At 48.0% G+C, this 26,047-nt stretch overlaps 2 protein-coding genes and 1 long non-coding RNA gene across 13 annotated transcripts in view; 1 reads left to right on the forward strand and 2 right to left on the reverse strand.

Annotated features, from left to right (window-relative positions):
* Positions 1 to 1,996: 1,996 nt before the first annotated feature.
* LOC129650911 (uncharacterized) lies at positions 1,997 to 14,252 on the reverse strand. The gene is made up of 6 exons (XM_055579691.1): positions 14,173 to 14,252; positions 13,735 to 13,872; positions 13,127 to 13,205; positions 12,561 to 12,624; positions 12,078 to 12,178; positions 1,997 to 2,861 (listed from the first exon to the last, which is right to left on the reverse strand). Exons 1-6 carry the CDS (start codon positions 14,250 to 14,252, stop codon positions 2,271 to 2,273), a joined length of 1,053 nt encoding a protein of 350 aa, XP_055435666.1. The 3' UTR covers positions 1,997 to 2,270.
* The window catches only part of HMBOX1 (homeobox containing 1), a 201,700-nt gene continuing 181,498 nt past the window's right edge, over positions 5,846 to 26,047 (reverse strand). Inside the window, exons 7-11 of one of the 11 annotated variants that reach the window (XM_055577733.1) lie at positions 20,690 to 20,772; positions 18,695 to 18,790; positions 17,748 to 17,836; positions 17,441 to 17,512; positions 5,846 to 15,862 (exon numbers count right to left, since the gene is read on the reverse strand). In XM_055577733.1, the coding sequence (XP_055433708.1) occupies positions 15,725 to 15,862; positions 17,441 to 17,512; positions 17,748 to 17,836; positions 18,695 to 18,790; positions 20,690 to 20,772 (478 nt within the window). In that variant the 3' untranslated portion in view covers positions 5,846 to 15,724. Of the gene's footprint in view, positions 15,863 to 16,283; positions 17,513 to 17,747; positions 17,843 to 18,694; positions 18,791 to 20,689; positions 20,773 to 26,047 lie in introns of those variants that run through there. The other 10 variants (XM_055577732.1, XM_055577731.1, XM_055577737.1 and 7 more) reach the window with 10 other exon arrangements.
* Positions 16,925 to 18,203, forward strand: LOC129649841 (uncharacterized). Its single transcript, XR_008713308.1, has 2 exons — positions 16,925 to 17,048; positions 17,979 to 18,203. It is a non-coding gene; the product is annotated as an uncharacterized LOC129649841 (long non-coding RNA).

Here is a 26,047-nt window from a genome sequence, read left to right on the forward strand (position 1 = left end):
CCTGCGTCTGTGGTCTTCCTGTTGCTTTCCCCTCTCCCCACCAAGGCAGGGGTGTTTGGGCTCATTCCAGACTGTCCCCCAGGGGCCGGGGTGGCCTGGTTCTGAGTGATGGGGTGGCCTTTTCAGCATGGAGACTGGAAGAGGGGAGGCTCAGGGCAGAGGCAGGTCCCCTGAGCACACACCCCCAGGCCCGGCGGTCTTTGTCACATATGTGGTTTTGTGGCCAGTCGGTTGAGATATCTTTCAGGAGCCAAGGACCAACAGAAACTCCTGATGACCTTAGACTTGGAGCTTCTGGGCTAACTCAGTGGAAGGCCACTTTTGGGAGCAGGCATGTCCCGGCTCTGGGCCTCGGCTTGTGTCCCCCTGGATCTGCGTGCCGCACCGCATGTCAGACGCTGCAGTCAGGGAGCAGGGCCTCCTTGCATTGCTGCACAGGTGAGCGGACCTTCAAAGCCTCTGCAGCAAGGGGCTCGGGGGAGGAGGATTAAGGCTGTGGGCGCCAGCAGGTCGCATCTCCACAGGTTGTGGAAACTGATGGCAAATTTTTGGGTCCTGCTTGCCTCAGGCCAGCATCCTCAGGACGTGGCACCCAGCGAGGACCCAAACAGCACTGGGGAGAGGAGCAGGCCTTCTGAGGTGGCCCCAGGGTCCCGCCCTCCCCGCGAGGACGTGGTCAGCCCAGCACGCTGGTGGCCCCACATCGGTGAGTCCCTCTGCCAGCGCCTCGCCTGAGATAAAATGTACTTGCAAATGGAAGGGCCACAGCCGCCGGGAGGGCTGACGGGGAGGTGGCCAGCAGTCAGAGCACGTCCTGGCGGGACTTGTTTATATTCATAAGCGCCCAGGACTTGTTCTCAGAGATAAGCGCTGCCAAATAATGACAGAAATTTGGCAGCCAGGAGCTGTCCTGCTCCGAGGCAAGCGTCTCAGATGGATCTGGCTCCTAGGATAAATCTCGTTTTTTGAGCGGCTACTTACTCTCTTGCAACTCAATGAGCTCTCCTTTGCCTGAGGCTGTGGGGTTTCTAGTCGCTCAGACCCTAAGATGGTGCCAGTGGGGGTGTCACATTCTGTCCGTTCGCTCACTCGCTGGGTCACTCGGAACAGCTGCGTGCCGTCCTGCACTGGGCCTCGTGTTGCCAGAGGAGCCCCATGGTCATGAACTAGAGCGTGGTGCCCACCAGCTGGGGGCCCTGGAGCTCTGGGGGGCGGAGGAGGTTCCCTCCAGGCAAATGTGTTTGGAGGACTCTAGATGTGCAGGGATGGGATGCTGTGGGCACAACCGGAAGGAGCAGTCCTGGCCCAAACAGGAGCAGCATGGGGTGGCGGTGGCCTGGGAATCGCCCTCCTCCGCAAGCCTGCTCATCTCTCTACTGGCAGCCTAAAGCTTGGAGCGTAAAGCCTAAAGCCGGGACGAACCCTGGCTCCCTTTTCTGAGAAGGGGTTGGTAAACCTGTCAGGTGAGATGGGAGCTTGGGCACCTGGTCCTTTGGTCCTGCTTAAGAATTTGCTCCCGACCATTAGATGCCTTAAAGAAACGCAGGGAACGAAGCTTCAGCTTTCTCTCACGTTGAAGGTGAAGCCCCAGGAAAGAGGGCTTCCGTAGGAAAGCGAGGTGCTGAGGGTGCAGCTCGGCCAAGCAAGGGCTGTGGGCCTCGGGGAAGAGCAGCTGCTGGCATCCTAGTGATTTCAGGACGTGGGCGTGCGGCCTGTGTTGAGGGGACCACGGAGGGGAAGCTACGGGAAGGCCCGGCTTCTCCTGGGAAATTCAGGCAGACATGAAGGGAGCGCAGGCTGGAGGCAGCAGGGCCCAGATTCCCGGCAGACATTCCCTCAACTAGGAGATGCCTGATCATCCCCTGAACCCCTTCCCAGCGATCTCCTGTCTCTGGGATGCTAGACTGTTCTTAAAGCATGAAGGGACCGATGTTCAAGACAGAAGGGTTGGGCACTTCCCGAATGACAGTTCTTACTCAAAGAAATCCCGGCCAGCTTTTGTTCAGTTATACATTTTATTCTCTAATAGGTACAATACTAAAATAAACACAAATTAAAAAAAAGTTTTATTAAAACAAAACTGTACAAAAAAGCAGTATACTACATTTTAATTACAGAACAGTCTACTGTCCAAAAGGCACTAATCCAGAATAGGAGATACAAGGATACAGGACTCGTTGGAACTATTTTAATCAATACAAGAGAGCGCTTGTTTCTCGGACCATGTACATCCAGAAACAAGGGCTGTTTGCTACAGTCATCACACATTGTTATAAATATGAGTCCCACAGGCGAAGGTGCAGTATCGCTCTCCCTAGAGAAGGTTCACGTCGGGGCTGGGGGGCGCTGGCTGGTGGGAGCACGCCGAGAGGTGGGCGGGAGTGGGGCAGGCCGGCTGTCCGGGGCGCGCAGAGCCAGCGTGAGGCTCGTTTCTGGCCACTGCTGGCAGCCGCACTACCGCCTCGTGTGTTAGCACCGGGAAGGTGGGTTCCGAGACCCTCCAGGGAGCTGGGGCTGGAGGCCTGGGGGATGAGGCGCCAGCAGCTCAGCAGAGGGGAGGCATTTTGTAACCTGATCTGAAAAAGGCAGCAACTAGGTGGAAGAGGGGCCAGAGCCCAGGGAGCCAGGCTGGCTCCCTGGGCGACCTTCTGGCCCTCGTGCGCACCCCCTCCCGGTGGGGAGTCTGCCTTAGCGCTGACAGTCTTGTTTTGGAAGCTGATTTCTAGAAAGGGGAGTTCTGGTTCCCTTAGTCTCACCTCAGGGCCTCCAGTGGCACCCGGGCAACCTGGGCCCCTGCCCCATGTCCGATGCCCAGGACGGCTCTTTCCACCCCAGGTTTCATTCTCTAGAGGACACTGGCCCTAAGGAAGAGAGATACTGCAGATTTCCAAACAGTGTCATACACGTGAGACAAAGACAGGCATCTGATGTTAACAAAAATAAGTAACAAAGAAACAGGATTAAACCGAATCTCTTCTCACAGCATCCTATACTACATCCTCCTTCTGCTTAGCAGAAAATTGTACGTACACAAAAATACAAATACACAATTTTGTAGAACAGTCTGATTTTAATATATTTATATATATTTATATTTATACGAGTGGCAGGTTAGTTCATTATATAGAGCTTTTTGCACTTTTGGCTCATATGCAACAAGGCTTATAAATTCAGCTTTAGCTTTCATTCAGGTTTTATAGCTTTTGAACAATTGTTTTCACATTTAAAGCAGCATCCAATTTGCACTAGGAGTTTGTGGTGACAGAGGAAGAGATGGGGTCAGGAGGGTGACTGACGAAGGTGGGCCGGGGCCAGGGCAGATATACATTCCAGTGTGTGTGGCGACGTTGGAAGGACTGCTACGGGACAGAGCTGACCATGACGACCCCTTGAGGTAGACTGAACACCTTACAGCAGACTCAAGACACAGGTGCGACTCCCCTCAGGGACGCATGGTGCACAAGGTGGGGACAGAGACCCAGAGACGCCAGAGGGAAACACGAAGACTAGGACGTGGCAGCAGGGGCAGAGGGGTGATGTGCCCTGCAACACCCGCCCCTGCTGGGCAGGGCCCCCCGGCCTGTCACAGGTACTCGACTATTTGGTGGATGCTAAATACTTTCGGGCAGTCCCGAGACATCTGATCAAATGACCATCGTCAACTCACTTTCCACTTTAGAATTCACTACACCAGTAGCTCCCATCCCTGCAACGAATGCCCAGGAAGACGGAACAAACCGTCACCCAGTGCCAGGCGACCCAGAGCCCACATCCAGTGAGCTGAGAGAAACCAGCCTCTCCCCCATTCAGCCTTGCCACAGCTACAACCCAGGGAGCCGATCGGCGCTGGTGGAACCTGGACCCGGCACCTGGAGAACCAGGGGCCTGTGCGTGGCCGCCCCACGGCAGACTTGCCCACCCACTGCCTCCGTCAACCCCGCCCCGTGCCACTTGCTCACAATTCCTCCAGCAAACGCCATACATGTTAAATGGGAAGGCCCAGCGTGTGGGTTATTCCACTGTCTGAACGAAAAGCCTGGATTATTCATGAAAATAAAGTGCCTGCGTATGGACTGTCCCATTCTGCACAACCTTGGAGCACACCAGCCCCCATCCGAGCACAGCTCAGTGCCTTGATGTCAACAGCGCGGTCCCAGGACAACCCTCGTCCACCTGCCACGTGACCAAGGCCCCGAATTCAGCTCAGACTCCACGTACTTTAAAAGAGAAGCAAACGAATACTCTCACAGTCATCTTCAAAGGCGCACTTCTGATCTCGTTTCCCCCTACTGGTGACGGCTTTCCTCGGCCCTTGTGGGCAGACACCTCGATCCCACAGACAGAACAGGATGAGCCAGGCAGCCAGGGTTCCAGTGACCGGCAGGTGAGTCATCCTGGTCTTAACTCTGATTCTTTGCCCTCTTGGGTCTGGATGCACCTGCGGCGGCTGCCCCACTTCCACTCTGCTCACTTGCTAGCTAAGCAGGCGCCTCCACAGTCTGTGATCGTGACCGCAGCGGCGCAGGCAAGAGGGACACAGCCAGCCTCAAACACTGCACCCCGCGCGCTCACCTTTGGAGTTGTCCGGCCTGTGGAGCCCGGGGACCCTGGCAGGGGGCAGCTGCCACACACCCCCCAGGGGCCCAGTGCAGGGTTGGGGAGGGAAGGGCAGGGCACAGGCCGACTCTCTGGCAGGTCCCAGAGGTCTGCACCTTGTGCAGGCACTTAAAAAACAAAGAGAAACTGACCCTCGGAAGGTACTGCGTACCCAGAGTGGCCGTGGGAGGGAGGGGAGCCCAGGGGGTCAGAGAAGGCTGTGGGCTCTTCCAGGGAGGCGGCGAGGATGTTCTTGGCATCTTCTGGTGGGGACAGCGGGTGAACCCAAGGTGGGCAGAACATATGCAGGGGCAGGCCGAGGGCCAGAGGGCTAGGGGGAGGCGTGGGCTGCATGGACTTGCCTTCTATGACCAGTGTGAGTAAAACTATTAGGCAGAGGAGAGACCCTTCTGAGAGGAGCGTCCGAGGAGAACCGGCACACCATCGAGAGCAGCCTTGCCGGAGTGCCACCCCTCCTGCCCCCAGTAACTTTGGTTTTGTGGTGCCCGTTTTCAGAGATGCATGATTAAGGGGTTCACTAACTAACAATACTGAGATGTGTTTCTCAAGGCAAATGACTAACACTCCTGCTCCTGACAGCAGCCCACGCCTGAGCTCTCTCACCTCCGTTCAGTCCATCGCTAACATGTACTGCCCGCCTCCCACGGATCCGGCATTAAAAACTAGAGACTTCATGGTAATACCACTAGATGGGCTGCTGTTTACTTTAACACAGCACTAATGTTCTATTTCCAGTTTAACTGCTTCAATGAATGATGAGTTGGAAAAATCACCCTCACCACTTTTTGCAGGGCTCATGGTTCCAGTAAAGCAGGAGGCGTCCGTGCTCCACGGAAGCCTGACTGACGTCAGACCCGACCCGGAAGCGCCGGGACATTAGGAACCGAGTGCTGTGACCAGCTCGGCGTGCACACCACCTGGTGAGTCACACTCGCCGTCCTTGGGGAGAGTCCACGTCTCCCTTTTCACATTTCACTGCCCCCACCCCCAGAGATGTCAAGTCAGGACCAGTACCTTCTTCCCTTCACTCTAAGGGTGGGCTTATTTGGTGGGGAGTCACAACCCAGCTAGTGCAACAAGGTGCCAATTCCAGGGGCCACCGAGCCCTCCTGTCAATCTGGAGACCCTCTCCCGGGGCCACTCCCAGTGAGGCATTGCTCCTGGCGTGGCTTCTACTCTCGGGGGCTTCAATAATGCATGAAAGTGCTAGTTCCTCAGTCATGTCCAACTCTGTGCGACCCCATGGACTGAGCCCACCAGGCTCCTCTGTCCATGGGATTCTCCAAGCAAGAATACTGAAGTGGTTTGCCATTTCCTTCTCCAGGGCTTCTTCTCAACCCAGGGATCGACCCTGCGTGTCTCACGTCTCCTGAGGGTGGGACTAAGCGGCTGGAAGAGAGGTGACAGAATCCACTTTGGGAGGCAAAGAGCTGGAGCAGAGGGGAAGGAGGGAGGTGAATTTTAGTCAAGTTGAAGTCCTCAGGCCACCTTGGAGCCCATGTCCCTGACAACAGTCACTGAGGTGACACACGAACATCCAGGCAGCTGGCCCCTGGGCTGAACCATGGTTATCAGAAAGCTCTGGCTGCCGGAGAGCCCACGGCGGAGCAGACACTTACCCAGCACTGGCCCAGCCCCACTACCTCTTGTGACTATGGTGGAGGGCGCGGCAGAGTGAGTTGGAACGGCTTAGCGAACCTCCCAAACACAGGCACTGAAAAGATGCTCAGAATAGAGAGAGAACAGGAAGAGTGACCTTGGATACTCTGCCTCCACAAAGTGCAGCCACACCCAAGAGCTGGGACATTCAGGTTCCCCCCCAGAAAACAGAGCCAAGACCTTCCTTCCCAGCAAAGGGCAAGACCTTCACATCTGCCTCCTAGAGGTGGAGATGGGACAGCGGACTTGAAACGAGGGCTTACGCCACGGGTGCTAAGTGCCACTGTGTGCCCGTCACCATGAGTGGCAGAGGAGAGGTGCCAAGGAGAGCCAAAGAGGGGTGACCTGGTGTCCAGATCATCATGGTGACGCTGGCCCCGTGTCGGCAAAGAAATGATGGCAACAGCGGGGACCAGCCTGCCCTGCCCGCGAGAGAGGAGCAGATGGAGTGCAGAGAATTCATCAACAAGGCCAGGTGGACGTCCTGCTGCTAAGTCACTTCAGTCGTGTCCGACTCTGTGCGACCCCATAGACGGAAGCCCACCAGGCTCCCCCATCCCTGGGATTCTCCAGGCAAGAACACTGGAGTGGGTTGCCATTTCTTTCTCCAATGCAGGAAAAGTGAAAAGTAAAAGTGAAGTCGCTCAGTCGTGTCCGACTCTTAGCGACCCCCTGGACTGCAGCCTGCCAGTATCCTCCGTCCATGGGATTTTCCAGGCAAGAGTACTGGAGTGGGGTGCCATCGCCTTCTCCAGGACATCCTGCTATCTTCCTACTAAAATGAAAGCAGCACCTAGAGAGTTTACTTGACTCCATGCAGAGGGTACTGCTTCAAGAATAAACAAGACAGTGAACACACTCAGCGCAGCGCCAGGCACACAGGACAGGACAGGCTAGGGCATGTCAGCAGCTACTACGCACTTCAGATGCTTGGGTGGTCTGAGCGTTTATGACAGTTTAGGACGGCGGCTTGTACTCTGGTTACTTCTGGTGTTTTATTCCCAAAAATACATATTCAGGGATAAGCACTATCTATGTTTTCACTGATTTTGGTAAGTTGGCTCTACTTTCTTTTTAGTGGGGGCTGGGGTGATGAAGGGTTTCCTGAATCACCAGAGTGGCTTCTGGAAGCATCTGGGTAGGGAAATGTCTCACCAGCTCCAGTTCTTTTTAAGTAGAACCATCCTTTAAGCAGCACATCTAAGACTTTGATCCCTAAAATACTGTGTTGGAAGGTTTTAACTGCAGTGATAGTTCTATTTTCTTTGAATGTAAGCAGATAATCAGAATGTTCTGCTCGCTGGCTGAATGCATGGCTCACAAGTCATAGACTCAGCTGGTCAGTTCTCTGAATCGCTAATCTTAAAACGGATTCTCTGTTCTAATGGAGACAGCAGTTGGGAAGACAAGATGCAATACCCTGGTCCTCATAAACCTGCAACCATTCCAACCGTCAGAAGATGGCGGGGATCCCCAGAGAGGCACCATGGCTGTGCATGGATGGGGAAGCAGGGGTCAGTTGCTTCTAATCTTGTAGGAGAAGCGGCTCTGAGGAAGAACCTCTTGTGGCATTATCTTCCCTGACTGCTGTACACTGGACTGTAAGTATTTTGAGGTGGGGAAAAAAAGAACCCCAAGGCAGCAACTATCCCGATTGTGTGTGTCTGTGTTTGGGGATGAAGGGGGAGGACGGTTATGAAGCAGCAGCTTACCTCAGCAATTTGATGGAACTGACCTTTAATGTTTGGAGTAGGAGTCCCTCTGCTATGTGGAGGGGGCAAGGCTGCTACACAAGGGTCAGCAGCAAAGTGTGAACAAAAACAAGAGCTGTGTTTTCTTTAGGGTGGCTGCTGCCCCACCCTGGAGTGTCCAGGCCTGAAGAAGAAAGGGCTTAGGGGCCAGGCTCACCAGCGCGGTCAGGAGCCTCCGGTGAAACAGCTTGTGAGGGGCCCCTGGCACTCTGCTGGTGCTGGTATTCACATAGACTCACTCTGCATCGTGCAACTGAAGTGACGGGGAAACCAAACGAGGCCCATTCAGAGAGCGAGGCGGCGGCTCCCGTCCAGCCTGAGGCCTCCAGGTGAGAATGCGGGCTCTGTGGGCAGGAAGCCGTGTATGGCGTCAAGACCCCACAGCGTTCAAAGGGACGAGGTGGGAGGGAGGGAACGTGGGTGGGGAAGGGCCGGGGGACTATCCCACTGACATGGCAGTACAAGGGGGGCAAGTTCGAGAACCAGAGGCTGCTGACACGAGGAACCGCCAGTGACGTGAGCAGACCTGGGTGGAACTCAGGCAGGCCCTACCCTGCGGCAGTGGCGGGGCGGGGCCGACAGCAGCACTCAGGCCGCGCCGTGCTTCTTTCAGGTGTGTCCAGGCCATGTCTTCTGCCCCAGGTTATGAAAATCTCACTTAGCTCAAGTGCAAGCTCGTGTCTGAAAAACACGTTCTGATGGTGACAGCAACGGGGACCGCAGGCGACCAAGGAGCAATGGAGAATTCTCCGCAGTCTGTTAGGCAGGAAGCCTCAGATAAGGCCAGCGCGGCACCTGAGCTGGTCAGCACGTGGGACAGAGTGACCTGGAGGCGCCGCAGTGGTGGACTCTGTTTGGCAGAAACTTGAGTCAGAATCCCAAAGACGGAGCAGGCTGAGACTGGATGTGAGGGAGAGGTTTAGTGCGACTTAGAAGTCAACTGGGGAGCACTAATCAAAGGCTTCCATTTGGGAGCTGAAATCACTCCAAATCCTTTCCTTTCACTTTGGCGCGGACGCAAACACTATGTCATTATTTCAGTTTACTGAGTTGCTGTTCCAAACGTTCTAGGGAGCATTAGAGCTCAAAGGGAACAGGGAACGGGAGATCTGCCATCTCCAGTCTCATAAAGGACAGAAATCCTTTTAATTATGACCATGCCAATCTACATCTTGCTAAAACAGCTAATTACATGTCAGGAGGACACTCAGTCATTCAGAACAATTGTCATTATATTTTTATATATTCATTCTTCTCCACCCCCCTCAATTACCATGGTTACACTTTGAAAGGATTCAGGCAAACCTTCATTTGATCACAGCACACCAATGTGAATTTGAGAGTTAATTATGGCTGTAGAGAGCCATTTTTATTTGAGAGAAAATGAGAACGGAGTCAAGGGAGCCGGTGTCCCGAGGTGTGTGAAGCGCCAGGCGAGCTGGTGTCCCTGTCCCCCTGCTGCCCCCACACCCACTGGCGGGCACGACACTGCTGCCCAGATGGGGCGAACGGCTCCCAGAGCTCTCCAAGTAAGCGGGATGCCAGGAGACAAGGGCAGAGGCCCCGCCAAAGCGCCCTTCTGCTTGGTGTTTGGGAGCTGGCTAGTGAGTCAGTGGGTGTGAAATGCGGGTGGTGAACTGAGCTCACTTGAATGGAATGAACTAGATTTAGTTCTGCTCGCTGCTTGGCCCCAGGTGTCACGGAAAGAACGAGGTAACTAAGTCCAGGACAGACATGCCTGCACTCCCAGGGTGCCTACCAGAGTCCTCGAGGTCTCTGGGTGAGCACAGGATGTAGGGTCCTGGGGTGCAGCCAGATTTTCCCTCTCTTCTACATTTATTCCCCTCTTGATTAGAAAAGAAAAGCATTATTATAGAAACCTAGATTTCTCAGGTTGTTAGCTTTCCTTCTGCTGCTGTTTTTCCTCCCCACTGAGGAGGAAGAATGCAGCTGATATGGAAAGTTCTCAATTTATAAGCGTGTAGCGAGTCAGCCTCTGAGATGGCAAGATGAGCAAGCTGGCACAGACAGCCAGCGAGCATGAAGAACGGCCTCTTGTATGGCTGGTTTGGGAGGGGGTTTCTGTGGGGGAAGATGGGCTTGTGGGCTTCATGCGTTTAGAAACCCACCACCTGAGCGTGGGGGGTTCGCAGTTTCTCTTAAGAGGGATAAAGAGATCTTTTCTCTAAAGTGATTAGCATTCTTTTGGGAAGAGAAGCATATAGTGAAGGAGACCACAGGACTAGAAAAGGAAGGGCCCCCTCAGCTCTGGGGAAACTTTCCCTCAGGAGAGCCTGGGCACTCATTGCTGCCTCGCAGGTAAACCCTTCTGCTCTCAACTGGGTAACTTAGGTGTTAGCGGGTAATGGTCAACTAGACAGTATGGAGATCAGGAAAAAGAAGAGGGTTTTCAGAGCACACAACTCAGTTTGCCAAACTTAATGTGGCTAACATCACCTCATGGGAAACAGACGGGGAAACAGTGTCAGACTTTATTTTCGTGGGCTCCAAAATCACTGCAGATGGTGACTGCAGCCATGAAATTAAAAGACGCTTACTCCTTGGAAGGAAAGTTATGACCAACCTAGACAGCATATTGAAAAGCAGAGACATTACTTTGCCAACAAAGGTCTGTCTAGTCAAGGCTATGGTTTTTCCTGTGGTCATGTATGGATGTGAGAGTTGGACTCTGAAGAAGGCTGAGTGCTGATGAATTGATGCTTTTGAACTGTGGTGTTGGAGAAGACTCTCGAGAGTCCCTTGGACTGCAAGGAAATCCAACCAGTCCATTCTGAAGGAGATCAGCCCTGGGATTTCTTTGGAAGGAATGCTGCTAAAGCTGAAACTCCAGTACTTTGGCCACCTCATGCGAAGAGTTGACTCATTGGAAAAGACTCTGATGCTGGGAGGGATTGGGGGCAGGAGGAGAAGGGGACGACAGAGGATGAGATGGCTGGATGGCATCACCAACTCGATGGATGGGAGTTGGTGATGGACAGGGAGGCCTGGCGTGCTGCAATTCATGGGGTCACAGAGTCGGACACGACTGAGCGACTGAACTGAACAACTGATCCCCAAATCCTGAGTAAACACCCTTGTTATTTAGAGAACACACAAAAAGGAATGTTTTCTGTAACTCCTCCCCCCACCCCGCATCCCACCCCTAAACAGATACCACCAGCAGGAGCTGGTCAGTGCGCCCAACTTTCACTTGGGAAATCCTGACAAACAAATGCGGCTCAGTAAAGCTATAAATGGATTTGGCTGGTCTCAACGCAGCCCAATGAATACAGTAGTAAAACACTGGTGTAATCACAACAACAAAATGACAAGCTCTATCAGCACTCTGACCTAAGATTCAAATCACAGACAGGCTAGCACAGAAAACCAATGCACAAGTAGAGGGTCAGGCTATTCAATGCAGAGTGCACACGACTGTGCACAAAGTCATCAATAAGAGAAATTATTGCCTAAGAATCTGTTGAGACTCACTGGGGAAAAAAATCTTCTGGTGGTTCTCTGACAACAACAAAAAGAAAAAGCAATTCAAAAAGGCAGAGCCATAGTTGCATGGGAAGACTGCTTCTACCCAAATTGTTCTTAAGACCAAAGAGAGAGAAGGACTTGATATTCACATTTTTAGGACGGGGGTCAGGGCTCATTTATGAAAAAAGGGATTATTCCCACTGGGTGGGCAGAGAGAATGGCTGGTCACTGGAATAAGTAGCTAGTCAAACAGGAGAGCCGCAAGACAGGAAGGAGTAAACACTCCTTCTGTGTGACGAGATGGACCACACCCCCTACTCTGCCTGCTGCAGAAGATGAGAAAATTCCAGCAGGAAGTCAGCTCAAGAGGAGGCCTTGGTTTGGAGCCCAAAGAGAAGAGGAGTTAACCACAGACAGAGAGGATGTGCCTGTAGATTTCTGATGAAATGAAAGACGATTTTCTTATACCTGCTAGTTGAAATTGTACAAAGGCCAAACAGGGAGAATTGAAACAACTCTGTCGCTAGCTCTTCATGAGTTGTCCCTTTTGAGGTAAAGACATACCTGGACATCTGGATAGAGGAGCTGCTGGTCACAGACTGCTGCAACCCTATAGGCCTGGGTACGGACTCTCCCATCTCCTCGATTGGACTTAAGTGGTCTTCCTGTGAAGGACAATGGGGATGTGGGGAAGATCTACCCTGCCAAACACCAGACTGTGGGAACTTTACAGACCCCGAAGGTGGGAAGAAGCTAACCACACTCCTCTAATACTCAAAGCTAACACTCAGAGGACCGAGATTTATGAAGAAAACTGCCCTAAGCTTTACTCCAGCCTTACAAACCCTTCTGAAATAAACCACACGGTTTATTTGGTACCGACTGGCCTTCATCTGGTGTTAAGGTTCTCATTTAATGCAAAAATGGCATTAGGATGGTCCACCTTTAAAAGCTCCCTCTGTAAGGCTCTGTTTTAAGAAGGGGAGGAAGTTTACGCATGTGACTGCAGTAATTCAATGAAAGTGTCTTAAAAAAAAAATAAGTTACCTGGAACTGCTTGCAAGGGTTCCTCACCTGGGAAGCAGCAGCCCCTGAAACAGTCCTCTGGGGCCTGAAAAATGTACAGCAGGAAGTGAGAAAAGAGGACAGAAAAGCCACAAGCACACAGTGGAATTGTTTTCAAAGAGTCTATCTTCCCTTCAGAGAGCAACTTAGGGTTTCTATTTTAATACCACCCTTTAAACCTGAAAAAGCTGAAGAAAAAAATTTACTCCCCAAAGATATTACTCATTAGTGGCAACTCCACACACATGGTAAGAACTAAGGTAGCCCGGAGAAGACAGCGGAGTTCAAGCTGATGACCAAAAGCCTGTAGTAGATTTAAACTGAAGACCCAAAGAACTAAATTTTCACTCTTGGTGAGAAAGCTGAAGTTAAACATATGGCAGTGGCAGTTAAGAGCAGACCGGCAGCTGTCTTTAATGAAAGGGGTGAAGGCTTCTTCCTCTTGCTCCTACTGAACCCAAGGAGCTGCTACCCTGCCTGGCAAACACATTCTTTCACTTTTTCCAGATTTCTGGGTAGCACCTGGTACTCCCTTCACAGATACTCACCTTTATTCTCTGAAGCTTTCTTTCCTTCCTGAAAGGTCTTAAAACACTGAAACCTTTTGGCTCTTCTCTGGAAATCACTCTGTTTCTTTAGAAACTGCAGCTGCCTTTATAGTTTGAGTCTGCTTCTTTAAAAGGAACCAGCAAGAACAGATGATACTAGCAATCCCATCATAAAGAAGCTATCAATTATAATAATCTCCTTACAATAAATCATGGATGCAGCTTGTCAGACAGTATATTTTTCTCTCTCCTTTTCTTTCTGATTTAACTGAAAGTAAGTAGACAAAAATTCCACCGAGATGGAAAGATAGATACATTTTTTTCTAAATAATATCAAAGGAAAGAAAGCTAACACAGTCTAATTGCAATAAAAAGTCAAACACACCAAGAAAGAAGATGAATGTGGGGGGTGGGGGAGGGCGGGTCATTCCTGAGAACAACAAATGCTACTCTTGAATTTGTTGGTTCAAGTAATACAGTGAAACAGAAAAAGACTACTCCACTTTACTTCAATTCTGGGAAGCTGGAAAAAAATATATACATTTCCCCCCTGAAATCCTAGAACAAGAGCAGGTCCTGCCTGTAGCTCTATAAAGTCACGGACCCACAGAGGCAGCACCTCCATGCCTCCCAAAGGCCTCCTCACACTGACATAAGCAGGATGGACAGACACGGAGGCGAGCGCATCAGCAGGTGCCTTAGGTGGAGCAAGACCAGCCGGAAGCTGGCGGATACTCAGAATCTCACTGACGAGGAAGGGAAAACAGGAAGGCCAGTCATTCTCTCTCTCTCTCAATGGTTTTAAGTTGAAAACATTTGGTGGGTGAGGAAGGGTGAAGAGGTCAGGAAATACCCCCTCCTTCAATCTTACAAATCATTTTCAGGTGACGGACAGACAGACGAAACCTTGCTTAAGAGCCAGCCCTCTGCATATACCCCTTTAAACAAGGTTTTGTCGTTCACAGAGGTGGAGTGAGGCAGGAAATACAGAGCGGCTGTGCCTCTTTCAGACGCAGCCTACACTGGAAGCTGTTCCTCTTACGCACCGTGACACTGTGTCCTTTAATCGAGATGCCAAGAGATCATTTTCATACGAGGCTGGCAGATGTAATATTCTTGGATGCATGAGTAGTTCATCATTTCGCTACTGGATGACAAGGTGATCACAGGGTGACTTTTCTAACCAAGTTCACTGTTTGGTATTTTGAGTTCTCAAAATGAAAAAAAGATTTATCAAATATAAATATCTTTAAAAAGTAACAAAAGTGCTACATATGTGATCAAGGAAAAAAATTCCATTAGTTACTGCTGCTTAAAGTAGATTAAACTTTACAAATATTACCACATCCATTATCAATATGGCTTCCAATTATTAAATAAATTGCCTGTAGCAATATAGCTTTTCACACCTCTACAAGGACAGAGTAAAGAGAACACCTAAGCAAGTCACATCTCGCAGACCCGCCACGGAAGTTGCAAATGTCCCCTGCTTTTTTCTGCTCCTATTTAGGAAAGCATTTGCGCTTGTGACAGTCAGCAGGCATAATCCCACTACAGAGTCCTCTACCAGCCTCTCATGTTGAGGGGCTTCAGTTTAATGGCTACAGGGACTGGAAGTTCGTTCACTTACTTTTGGCCTTAGCTCCATCCTCGAGTCACCTTTCTGTGTTTTTGGTAGCAAGGAAAGGGGACACAGACAGGAGGCAGAGCCGCTTCCGCGGTGACTTCCGGCACCTTCCCGGTGGGCGTGCCTGTGCCACGCACTGTATAGTGGTTCTAATAACATCCACCATTATTACACCTTCGGCTCATGGTTTTTCCCAATGCTCTCAAGCTGGGTTTTGTGGGTTTTTAACTTTTTTTTTGTTGTCATTTTTCTGTTTAATCATGGTCCCAAAGGCAGAAGGCAGTATTTTATCTACTCAGTCACACAGCTTGTGAGAGGAAAGGATGTCTGTGTCAGGCATGTTAACATCAACCAAAATCTGAGATCGAGTTTTTCCACTGACATTCTTAGCACAGCACCCAAAGAAGTATAATCTAGCCACGGTGTGACTATTATGAGGCACGGCTTATTGCAGCTGGAAATCAATTATTCCCACGTGGAGGGGGGGTTTCTAGTGTTCCTTTTACTCTGCGGACACTCCCCAAATGCCGTCTGTCAATCTTGGCCACACTACCTCAGCTTGCATCCTACCAGTCTTGGGGAAGGAAGAGGGGTAGAGACTAGTGTTACAGGAATCGAAAGGTACCCAAGGTTTGACACGGAGCCTACTATTTGAGAACTGAGGGCTAGCTAAATACCTGGAAGCACTTTCTTGAAATGCTAAGACAGAGCAGCAAGATTTTCTAGCCTCGGGGGCTGGGAGAGGGAAGTTTGGTTGGTTGGTTGGTTATTAGTTACTGGGAATTAATACTGAGAGAGTATATGCAAAGGCTGAGGGCACCATGCCATCTTCACAGAACAAGACCCTAAGGGCTAACTGACATACAAGAAACTGCAAGTTATACTGTAAGAACACATGTTAAGGACCGAGGAAAGTCTGCTAAGGTGCTACATCTAAACTAAGTTAACTTCTTGCGTTCAGCCCTCCCTCGTCAGTCGTCATCCAGGGCCTCTGTCTTGATTTCGTTGGCTCCTTGTCGGGCCAGTGCCAAGATAGTGTGGTTGACTGCCGCCATCTCCACAGCTAACGAGATGGGGTCCTGGTGGTCGCTATGGCTAGTGCTGTCATCCTAGACGCGCAGAAGGAAGAAGCAGATGTTACTGGGGCCTGGGGAGACCCTCCAGCTCACAGAAAAGCATGCTGGGGCAAGGGGGAGCAGAACATTTGTGGGAGGGGTCATGACGGGGTAGAGGTGAAATGTATTTAAGTAGACACTGAATGGATACAGGTCCAGAGACTACTGGTTGGCATTTCGATGGTTCAGCAGATAAAAAGCACTAAAGTGTTTTTTTTGGCTGAGAATTTTTCCTTCTGTCAGAAAGACTGCTGGGATGACGATCAAACCTGGACCATTCCAGGCGTGCAACCACCATGGCACTAGTGATTGCAGGCCACACTAGTGAGCTTACATCCTGGATGGGCGCTCTTACACATTATTACGATTCACAGGATGTCTCCACTCAGTTGAGAGAACCAGACAAAACAACAGATACCAACACCTTACGGATAAAAATGCATTTTAGTAGAAAATAAGCCAAAACCCTCCTAAAACTCCAAATTCTCAGTTACAACAGGAGAGAAGGGTAACTGTCGGAAGTGGCTACGCACTCCGGCTGTAAGGGGAGCTGGGGGAGGGAAGCGCAGGTGTCTTACTTGGAAGGTGTGAAGCTTGCCTTCCACATCGCTGTGTGATAAATACAGCTGTAAAGGAAGCTGCACTGGAGGGTGTTCATCAGGCACTGAAGGCGGTGTTACAAATAAGGTGGAAGTTTCTCACCTGTCATCTTCAGGGGACTCTACAGCAGAAAGCTTTGGGAAGGGCAAGTCCCTTCCTGGGAAAAAAGCATGGTATGTGCTGCCCTTAGGGCCTCTGGAAAAAGGATGGAAATGATCCATCTACACTGGTAAACTAACAAGGATATTTCTGCTTAGACTCCCAGAACATTCTCTAGAGTGAAATGTGCAGCTCTGACTGGGGGTCCTTGGTGGGGGGAGGTGTGTGGGGGAAGCCTTGGGAAGTATAGGCAGCACTGTTCATTCTCACAGGCTGCTCTTTGGTTTAAACAGGGATCAGCATGGAACTGCAGGGACTCTGGCAGTGTCTACGCTCAAGCTGCAGGATGGTGAGCAGAAGGAGAGCATGGTGGACTCTTGTTTACGAGCTGGCTGAGCGGGGTACACTGACTAGGAAAGAGCAAATGTGTTCCCGCTGGCGCCTAGAAGCGACCACACATTCTCTTCATATTCCAAATGGAGTGAGTTTAAAATCCTTAAAAAATTTATATCTTTAAGTGAGGAAAAACTCCCACATTCTTAGTTACTGAATTATTCCATCCAGTGGCTACAATTAAATATATTTTCCCCCTTAAGCAATGAAGAGGAAGTCAGGGTGAGGTGAGCAGACATGCATTTATGAGAGGGTGTGTGTGTGTCCATGTTCCAGAGACTCTGGACGGACCACGGTCTCAGCACGAGGGCTCCCACGGCACGGGGCCGAAGCGGGTAGGCCCTTCCACTGTGCGGGTGGGTTCATGTCCAGGCAGGGCCGCGGCTGCCCGAAGCCCCTAGCACCTCTCAGACATTGAGTGTGTGTGTGGTGGATGGTGGAACTTGCTTGTTTGGATCAGATCCTCCTCTCTTCTTCTACCTTCTCTGCTTCTCTGCCTCCCTCTGAACTTCTTCCCTCCTCCTCCTCCCCATTGCGTACTTGCCAAGTATCCTGTTGTATGACAATAAATCCGTGTGGGTGAATAAGGATTTCTCACAAATTCAACAGGACAACTGAATCTTAACCACATTCAAGTTATATGAAAATCTAACTAGACACATGAGCAGAGCTGAAGGGACCTTAGCTCACCCCCACCCCCCCACCCGGGACAAAGCGCACCCACAGAATTGAGTTGTCATACGACCCCACCCGCTCTGTACCCAGCAGCACCTGCTCCGTGGCTCACCTGCTCCGAGTAGTCATTCCCATCCACGTCATCACTGTTGGAGTGGCCTCCCGGACTCTGTACATCTATCCCATGACTCTCCAGGATTGCTGCTTCTTCGAAAAAAGCAAACAGATCCCTAAATTATCTGTTACCATATCATAAAGGTCTAAACACTGAATCTGTATTGAGGAAATGAGAATGCAATTAAAACAAAACCCTAGACTAAGTCCTATTTCTTCTCAATTGCAGATAGGTGGAATTCAATGGCACAGAGGTCGGGGGAGGAACAACACATTTGCCCTTCTGGAGCCCCTGCTACTTCGTGTGTACATCTGAGTGGCTGACTGGTAGGTGCTTCATACTTACCAGCTAATTAAATGGCTCTCCTGTCTTGGGGTTCTATAAAGCATTTGAGGATTGTCATGATGAAGAAGTAAGTTTATAAGTGAAATACAATTTAAGAAGCTCAAAACCAGCCCACCATCCTGATCTCATCAATTCATGTTTCTTAAATGCCTTTTTTTTTTTTCAATCTTGCTTTTTACTAGGTTCCCTGTATATTAAGACGCTTTTATTCCAGTTCTGTTAATCAGCTGTTTCTTAGCCTCTGGGTCATAGCCTGGTAAGAATGAAAAGGCTTCGGGTGTCACATTCCCCCTCTCAAGGCCTTATAGGTAGCTTTCATCTGCACACAGGAGTAACTGATCAGAGATCATGTCTAATTCCAGATTCCTGCACATTAAGAATGATGAGGTTTAGAAATAATGCCATTCTTAGTACAATACAAATAGTATGATTAATATTAACTTCACATTATAAAAATACAATGAAGAAAAACATAAGGGCAGTTCTTGTTAGGCTTAAAGGGTAGTCTCATTTAGACCTGCAGTTCTAAACTGAAGTCACTCTTAAACACAAGGCTCAGGACTGCCTTCAAAGAGACAGCAGCCTCTCGGGTACATTACCGATATTGGCTCTTCTCTTGATCTCCTTCCGCCTGTTAGCAAACCAGTTATATACTTTCAGGGAGGTAACTCGTTCCAGATCTGACAGTTTTTTGCCTGTGAAGACATGCAGTAAAATTCAGAAAATCTGTATCTGAGGCTAGTTTTAAGGGACAATACTTTTTTTTTCCCCAAATGTTCTTTTCACTGCATTTATTGCCAGAATAACAGATATAGAATTTTTTTTTTAGCATGATCTAGTACTATATATAGACTTAATTATTAAATGAATAAACATATGGTGGTGGTGGTTTAGTTGCTAAGTCATGTCCGACCCTTGTGACCCCATGGACTATAGCCTGCCAGCCTCCTCTGTCCATGGGATTCTCCAGGCAAGAATACTGGAATGGGCTGCCATTTCCTTCTCCAGAATAAACATATAAATAGTGGTAAAGAACCCGCCTGCCAATGCAGGAGACAAGAGACATGGGTTCAGTTCCTGGGTTGGGAAGATCCCCTGGAGGAGGGCATGGCAACCCACTCTAGTATTCTTGCCTGGAAAATCCCATGGACAGAGGAGCCTGGCAGACTATAGTCCATAGGGTCACACAGAGTCAGACACGACTGAAGCAACTTAGGATAGGATGGATAAATAAACATACAGACAGCTCTAATAACACAAAATGCTTCAATTCAGAAAGTCACACAATATGAATTCCAACATAAAATATTAAAGGATTCAGCCTGCTAGCATTCAAAGTTCACATGACAGTAACATGAAAGGTTCATTTAATTAGCATCATTTACTCAGATGAATCTATTTCTTTACCACATTCCCAGATAGCTGAAGTCCCCTTACATCTTTAAGGCCCTGTATAAACTAGTTTCCTGCTGTCTTGACAGGGACCACTCTCCATGTCCTCTTAAGACTGAGGTCACTATGCCCATCTGTTATTGTAACTAGACTGGAACACAAAGCACAATTCAGGTTGCAAATTGCTGTCAAATGTGACGGTTTACAGATAACACCACGGTTACCAACATGGCAACCACCCTTCTCCTTCATCGTTTTCTGTTTTAGCTTTTAGCCCTCAGTGGGTAGCGGGACCAGGAAACAGGTCAGGCGCTTGATGCACGGAGGTTAAGTACTTTCCAGGACGAGTCTGAGTTCCATCCAGCACAGCCTTAGGGCCAGGGCTTTGGCCTGTGAGAAGTAAGGATACCGATGTCGTTGTAGCTGAGTGTGTATGTTCTGGACGGTTAGAAGTCTGGCTTCTAACTAACGGAGAATAAATTAGTATTTAACTATCACAAAACAGTGATAAAACTTAAAACATAAAAAAGTGATACTTCTGTATGTATCCTTTAAGCCAATCCAATTAACTGGCCAAATGGAGATCAATTCTTCTTCACTGAGAATGGTTTCTTCTTAAAAAAAACACCACCACCACCACCATAATCTGTGGAAGAACATTTTAGCACACGACGTATGAGTGTTTCAGGGGCTCTGCTGACTTGCACAGGAACAACTGGACTTCAGAATGGAAATACTCCAAGCTAAGAAGTCATCCCAATGTAGAAATGGGAAAGAAGTCCGCTCCAAAAAGAATTCTTTCTTTAAACAGAAATACAGAATTATACAATTTTCAAGTTACAAAACTATCTTAATATTTACATTAACAAATCTTGTTTAAGTATGCCAACTTTCAAACTATTTTGAAACTGGTATGTTTATGCTGTATTTTTGGAAAAAGAAATCGATACAGTCTTTAAAACTAGTAATTTCAAGGTTGCGCATCTCAAGCAAGGACACTCACTGGAACTTTCCCACATGAAGCCTAATTTGGAGTAGTGTAATCACCCCCTCAGAAGTACAGTGTGAACAAGACAGAGCAATGACCATCCACAGGAGGATGGTGGGAATGGAGCCAAGAGCACCACCAGGATGAGGAAGAGACTGAGGTCCCAAATGCTGGTCTGAGCGCAGCCCAGAGCCAGGCGCGCTCACTGCCTTACCTGGCTTCTGTATCACTGCGTTGCAAGCATTTGCAATTTCTTCTCTCTTTGCTTCATCTGGGTATTGATTCTCATTGAAGTAACTGCAGAGGCAATCAATTAAGACACAAAGTTTGTACTTTTAGAAATGTGCTCTCCTTAACACACAGGCTCACTGAAAAAGATGTCCTTTTCTAGGATGTAACATTAATGTCTAGTCCAGGCTGTCTGATGGAATTTCCTATGAGGATAGAAACAGTCTGTCCAACCGGGCAGCCACTACTCACATGTGGCTGCTGAGCACCTGAAATGACGCTGATGTGATGGAGGAAGTGGATTTTTGATTTTAGTAAATTTAAACAGTTACATGTGACTGGTGGCTACTATATTGGATAGGACAGGTTTAGCCACTGCTCGGCTTCGATAAAAGATGTACTGGATACTGAAATCACAGACTTCTGCTCCAGAGGCACTGGTGATGACAGGACTCTTTCGTGTCTTGTTTGTGGTAGCAAAACTCGGAGATTACCCAACTGTCCATCAATAGGAGAATGACAGAGCAAATTATGAGACATCTGTATTTACACACAGCTATTTAAAAAGGACTAGAAAAAACTATTCACTGGCCTGGGGAGATGTTCTTGACATGGTCCTAAGTGGAAAAAAAAAAAACCCAATCTGTAGAATAATGTGCATGTAAAAGTACTGTTAAGAAATTTTTAAAATTCCTGTCTAACTTAGAGAATGAACTTATGGTTGCCAGGGGCAAAGAGTGGGGGAAGGGATAGTTAGGAAGTTTGAGATGGACATCTACACACTGCTGTTTTTAAAATGGATAATCAACAAGGACCTACTGTATAGCACAGGGGACTCTGTTCAGTGTTACGTGGCAGCCTGGATAGGAAGGGAGTCTGGGGGAGAATGGATGCATGTGTGTGTGTATACATATATATACATATATGGCTGAGTCCCTTTGCTGTACACCTGTAACTATCACAACACTGTTAATCTGCTATACTCCAATATAAAATAAAAATCTAAAAGAGAAAAAAAATTCCTGCATATGTGTAATTAAATCTGCATGGATAAAGGGTGGGGGGAGGGGACATACGCATACTTATGGCTGATTTGAGTTGCTGTACGGCAGAAATCAACACAGCATTGTAAAGCAATTATCCTCCAATTAAAAAAAAAACTTAAGTGACTAAGTATCAGAATATAGATATACTTATCCTCTAATAAAATGTCCTCATAAAAAATCTGCATGGATAAAACTGGAAGGGTACACATCAAGGTTGACTACCTTATCGTGGGGAAAGGGATAAGTAGGAAGAAATTTAAACATTTTAAGATTTATTTTTGCCTTTCTCCATATGCTAAAATGCATGTATTACTTCTGTACAACAGTACTTAAAGAAACTGGGTTTATTGAACCCATCCTTGGCATTATCAGACCTGTGACCCTATATGTGGAAACAGAATGCTTATTAGTACTACTTGTTCTGTCACCTATGAGTTTTCAAAAAGGAAAGCAGAATTTCTGTGCTTTGAACCTGGAAACGTAAGGTCAGGAAGTGATCCCTTGTCACATCCTTTTCCTCTCACTTCCTTGGGGCCTCCCTTCCCCCATCCTCGGTCTGCACCGGTGACGTGCCCTTCTGTTGGGAGGCCCCTAACCTCGTGAGAGCCCTCCTTCTGCGGTGCAGCTCCTCTGCCCTGCACCCTCTCCGTGTGGAGAGCATCCTTCGCTGGAGCCCCGACACAGCGGCTGCCGTCAGCTAACAGCCCTTCCTTCTCTACAATGTAAATGACTCCATCAATGCAGCTGTGCAACCACCACCCCACACAGCGGTCTCCTGCTTCAGTCCGGGATTTACACATCTCTTTCCACATGATTTTCTGCTATCATTTTTAGAGCTTCCATGTTCATACTGAGGATTCTTCCAAGTCACTGATGCACTTCCACATTCCTATTGACTTCATCTTAACTCCACCTCTGCTATTTATTTGGGCAAAGACACTGGATTAGTTTCCATTAACCAACAGCACAGTCATTACCCAGGGGCTTGTTAGAAAAGCAGAATCCCAGACCTTGCCTTAGACTAAATGAGAATCTGAATTTTAACTAGATCTCTAGGTAATGTGACTGCACATTAATGTTTGAAAAGCACACGATCAGCGCATTCATTTAAAATCCAGCAACAAAGACAACAAAAGCAGATACTAAGTATCTAATGTTATATGCACCCACTGTGGGTCAAGAAGAGAATGAGAAACCACAAGGAGTTTATAATCTACTGAAAGTGAAGTGAAAGTGTTAGTCGCTCAAGTGAAAGTGTTAGTTGCTCAGTCGTGTCCAACTCTTAGTAACCCGCCAGGCTCCTCTGTGCATGAAATTCTCCTGGCAAGAATATTGGAGTGGTAGCCATTTCCACCTCCAGGGGATCTTCCTGACCCAGAAACTGAACCTGGGTCTTCTGCACAACAGGCAGATTTTTTACCATCTGAGCCACCAGGGAAGCCCATAATCTACTGAAGAGACACATATTGCTGCTCTTGTAAAGAGATTCCATAGGCTGTCTGAACACAGGAGGTGGGAGCACGGAGGAAAATGTGCTCAGTGTTGCTGTGAGACTTGGCAGAGGAGTGCCATCTGAGTTACCTCTCGAAGACAAGCTAGGAGTTTGCAAAGCAAGGAAAAAGAACTTTTCATGGAAGGGAAAAAGCATGAGCAAAGGCAAAAAGGTAGATTAAAGTCTTAATGATTCTGGGTATGGAGAAGAGTTCAGTGTGGTTAGAATACAGGGTTCACAAGAAAAAATGAGAGATGCTAGTCTGGAGGAGTAGGATGGGGCCACCTTGTGATGTTCCATACGTAATAAAGATTTCATCTTGAAATAGAGGTTTTACAAGCCACAGAGATACACTCCCAGCTGTGTTTTAGAAAGATAGCACATTTCAAGACTCAAGATGACTTAGAACTCTATGTCTAAATCTGAAAATCTGAAATTCCCTAGTCAACTTTCTACTTACCTACCCCACCTCTTCAAATTTCTTCTTCTTTACACTAATCTCGAATCCTTTAAAACCCTTCCCCAACTTAAAAAACCTGTTCATCTATCACTCTTCTTCTGACTTCATCTCGCTTCTCACCCTGAATTCCATGGCAAGCTGAACCAACAGTATCTCTTAGGAGATACCATATGATTCAGGAAGCCCACTCCTGGGCATACATCCAGATGATAATTCAAAAGATACATGCAGCTCTATGTTCATAGTAGCACTATCTACAATAGCAAAGACAAGCAACTTAAATGTTCATCGACAGACAAGTGGATAAAGAAGATAGGATACATATACACATTTCACAATCAGTCATAAGAAAAAACAAAAATAATGGCATTTGCATCAACATGAGGACAACTAGAGATTATCATACTAAGTGAAAGTGAAGTCGCTCAGTCGTGTCTGACTGTTTGTGACCCCGTGGACTGTAGTCTGCCAGGCTCCTCCATCCATGGGATTTTCTAGGCAAGAGTGCTGGAGTGGGTTGCCATTTCCTTCTCCAGGGGATCTTCCTGACCCAGGAATCGAACCTGGGCCTCCTGCATTGCAGGCAGACTCTTTACCATCTGAGCCACAAGGGAAGCCAAACTGAAGTAAGTCAAAAAGAGACAAATAGCATACAATATCACTTAAGTGTGGAATCTAAAATATGACACAAATAAACCTGTCTATGAAACAGAATCAGGGGACTCAGAGAATAGACTAGTGGTTGAAGGGTTAGGGGGTGAAGGAGGGGAGGAGTGGGAGTTGGGGATTAGCAGATGCAACTGGCACACACAGAATGGAGACACAACAAGGACCTAGTACAGCACAGGCCACTGTATTCAATATCCTGTAATAAACCATAATGAGGAAGGATATGAAAGAGAATGTGTGTAGATGCATATATATGTATGTGTGTGTATAACTGAGTCACTTTGTTGTACAGTAGTAGTTAACATTGTAATTCAACTATACTTCAATAGAAAAAAACAAACAAATAACAGTATCTCTTAGGAGAAATTCTGGTTACTCAGCTTCTGTGTCCTTCCACCATACCTGTCCTGCCAATCTCCCACCCTGCAGAAAGCACCTTCCACTTGTTTTCTTCCATCCTTCAATCAGGGTACCAAGAGTTCCTGGGCAAAGTTATAAAATAGGGCCAAGTGATTTCTTTATAACCTTGTGTTTCTCGGCCTTAACTAGGCCCTTTGTTTCTGATGGGAATGCTTTTTGTTCTTCTAGCCAACTGTCTATAACCCTCTGTTTTTCATGCCCCTCTTTCCTGAAACCTTTCCACGCTTAATCCCAAGCCCTTAGACTTACCACTGTCATTCTTTTTGCAGATGCCCTGGGCACCCACTCCAGTGCTCTTGCCTGGAAAATCTCATGGGTGGAGGAGCCTGGTGGGCTGCAGTCCATGGGGTCGCGAAGAGTCGGACACGACTGAGCGACTTCACTTTCACTTTGCCTCCTCTTTTACCAAAATGGAGATTACTAGGATTTGTTTAATGTTTTTAGCTTCTCAACTTCTGTATGTCTCTGAGTCACTGCTCGTTGACCTCTGCATCTCATGGAAGAGGCAGATGCAGTCTCCTCTTCAAGGTCTACTTCTCCACTTGTGTCTCTGATCTCATCATCCTGCCCTGTTTCATTTTCTCATGTCTCCTTTCTTTCCTGCATATCTTTTCTTTTTTTAAAAAAATTTATTTATTTTAATTGGAGGCTAATTACTTCACAATATTGTGGTGGTTTTTGCCATACATTGACATGAATCAGCCATGGGTGTACATGTGTCCCCCATCCTGAACCCCCCTCCCACCTCCCTCCCCATCGCATCCCTCAGGGTCATCCCAGTGCACCAGCGCTGAGTACCCTGTCTCACCTGCATATCCTTTCCCTGTGCCCTCATAATTTACTCTATTTCACTCATTTTATGATACATATTTCTTCATTATTATGATTCTAAAATTAGGATACATCTTATAATTCATTGTGTCTGAAAATTAACTGGCAGCATCCCCCCCACCCCATGCCAGTATATAAAATAAAGGTGTGTCATACAATCAAAGCCTTCCTAGATTTGATGGAATGTGGTAGCTGCTAAGACCTAGAGGTCCCATTTCGGCAACAGCTCAATGGCTGCTATACCTTATTGTGCTAACTCTTCCAAATTATTGCAAAGCCTGTGACTGACACTCTACTCCATCTAATGTCTGATTAATATACCTAATGTATATCTCCAGTCATGCTGCTATTCTATTAAAAAATTTTTAAAGATTTATTTTAGAGGTGTTCAGAGTCCCCTTCTCCCCCAAACTGCCTCTGCAGCTT

This window comes from Bubalus kerabau, chromosome 4 (assembly GCF_029407905.1).
Source record: "Bubalus kerabau isolate K-KA32 ecotype Philippines breed swamp buffalo chromosome 4, PCC_UOA_SB_1v2, whole genome shotgun sequence".
Taxonomy (NCBI): domain Eukaryota; kingdom Metazoa; phylum Chordata; class Mammalia; order Artiodactyla; family Bovidae; genus Bubalus; species Bubalus kerabau.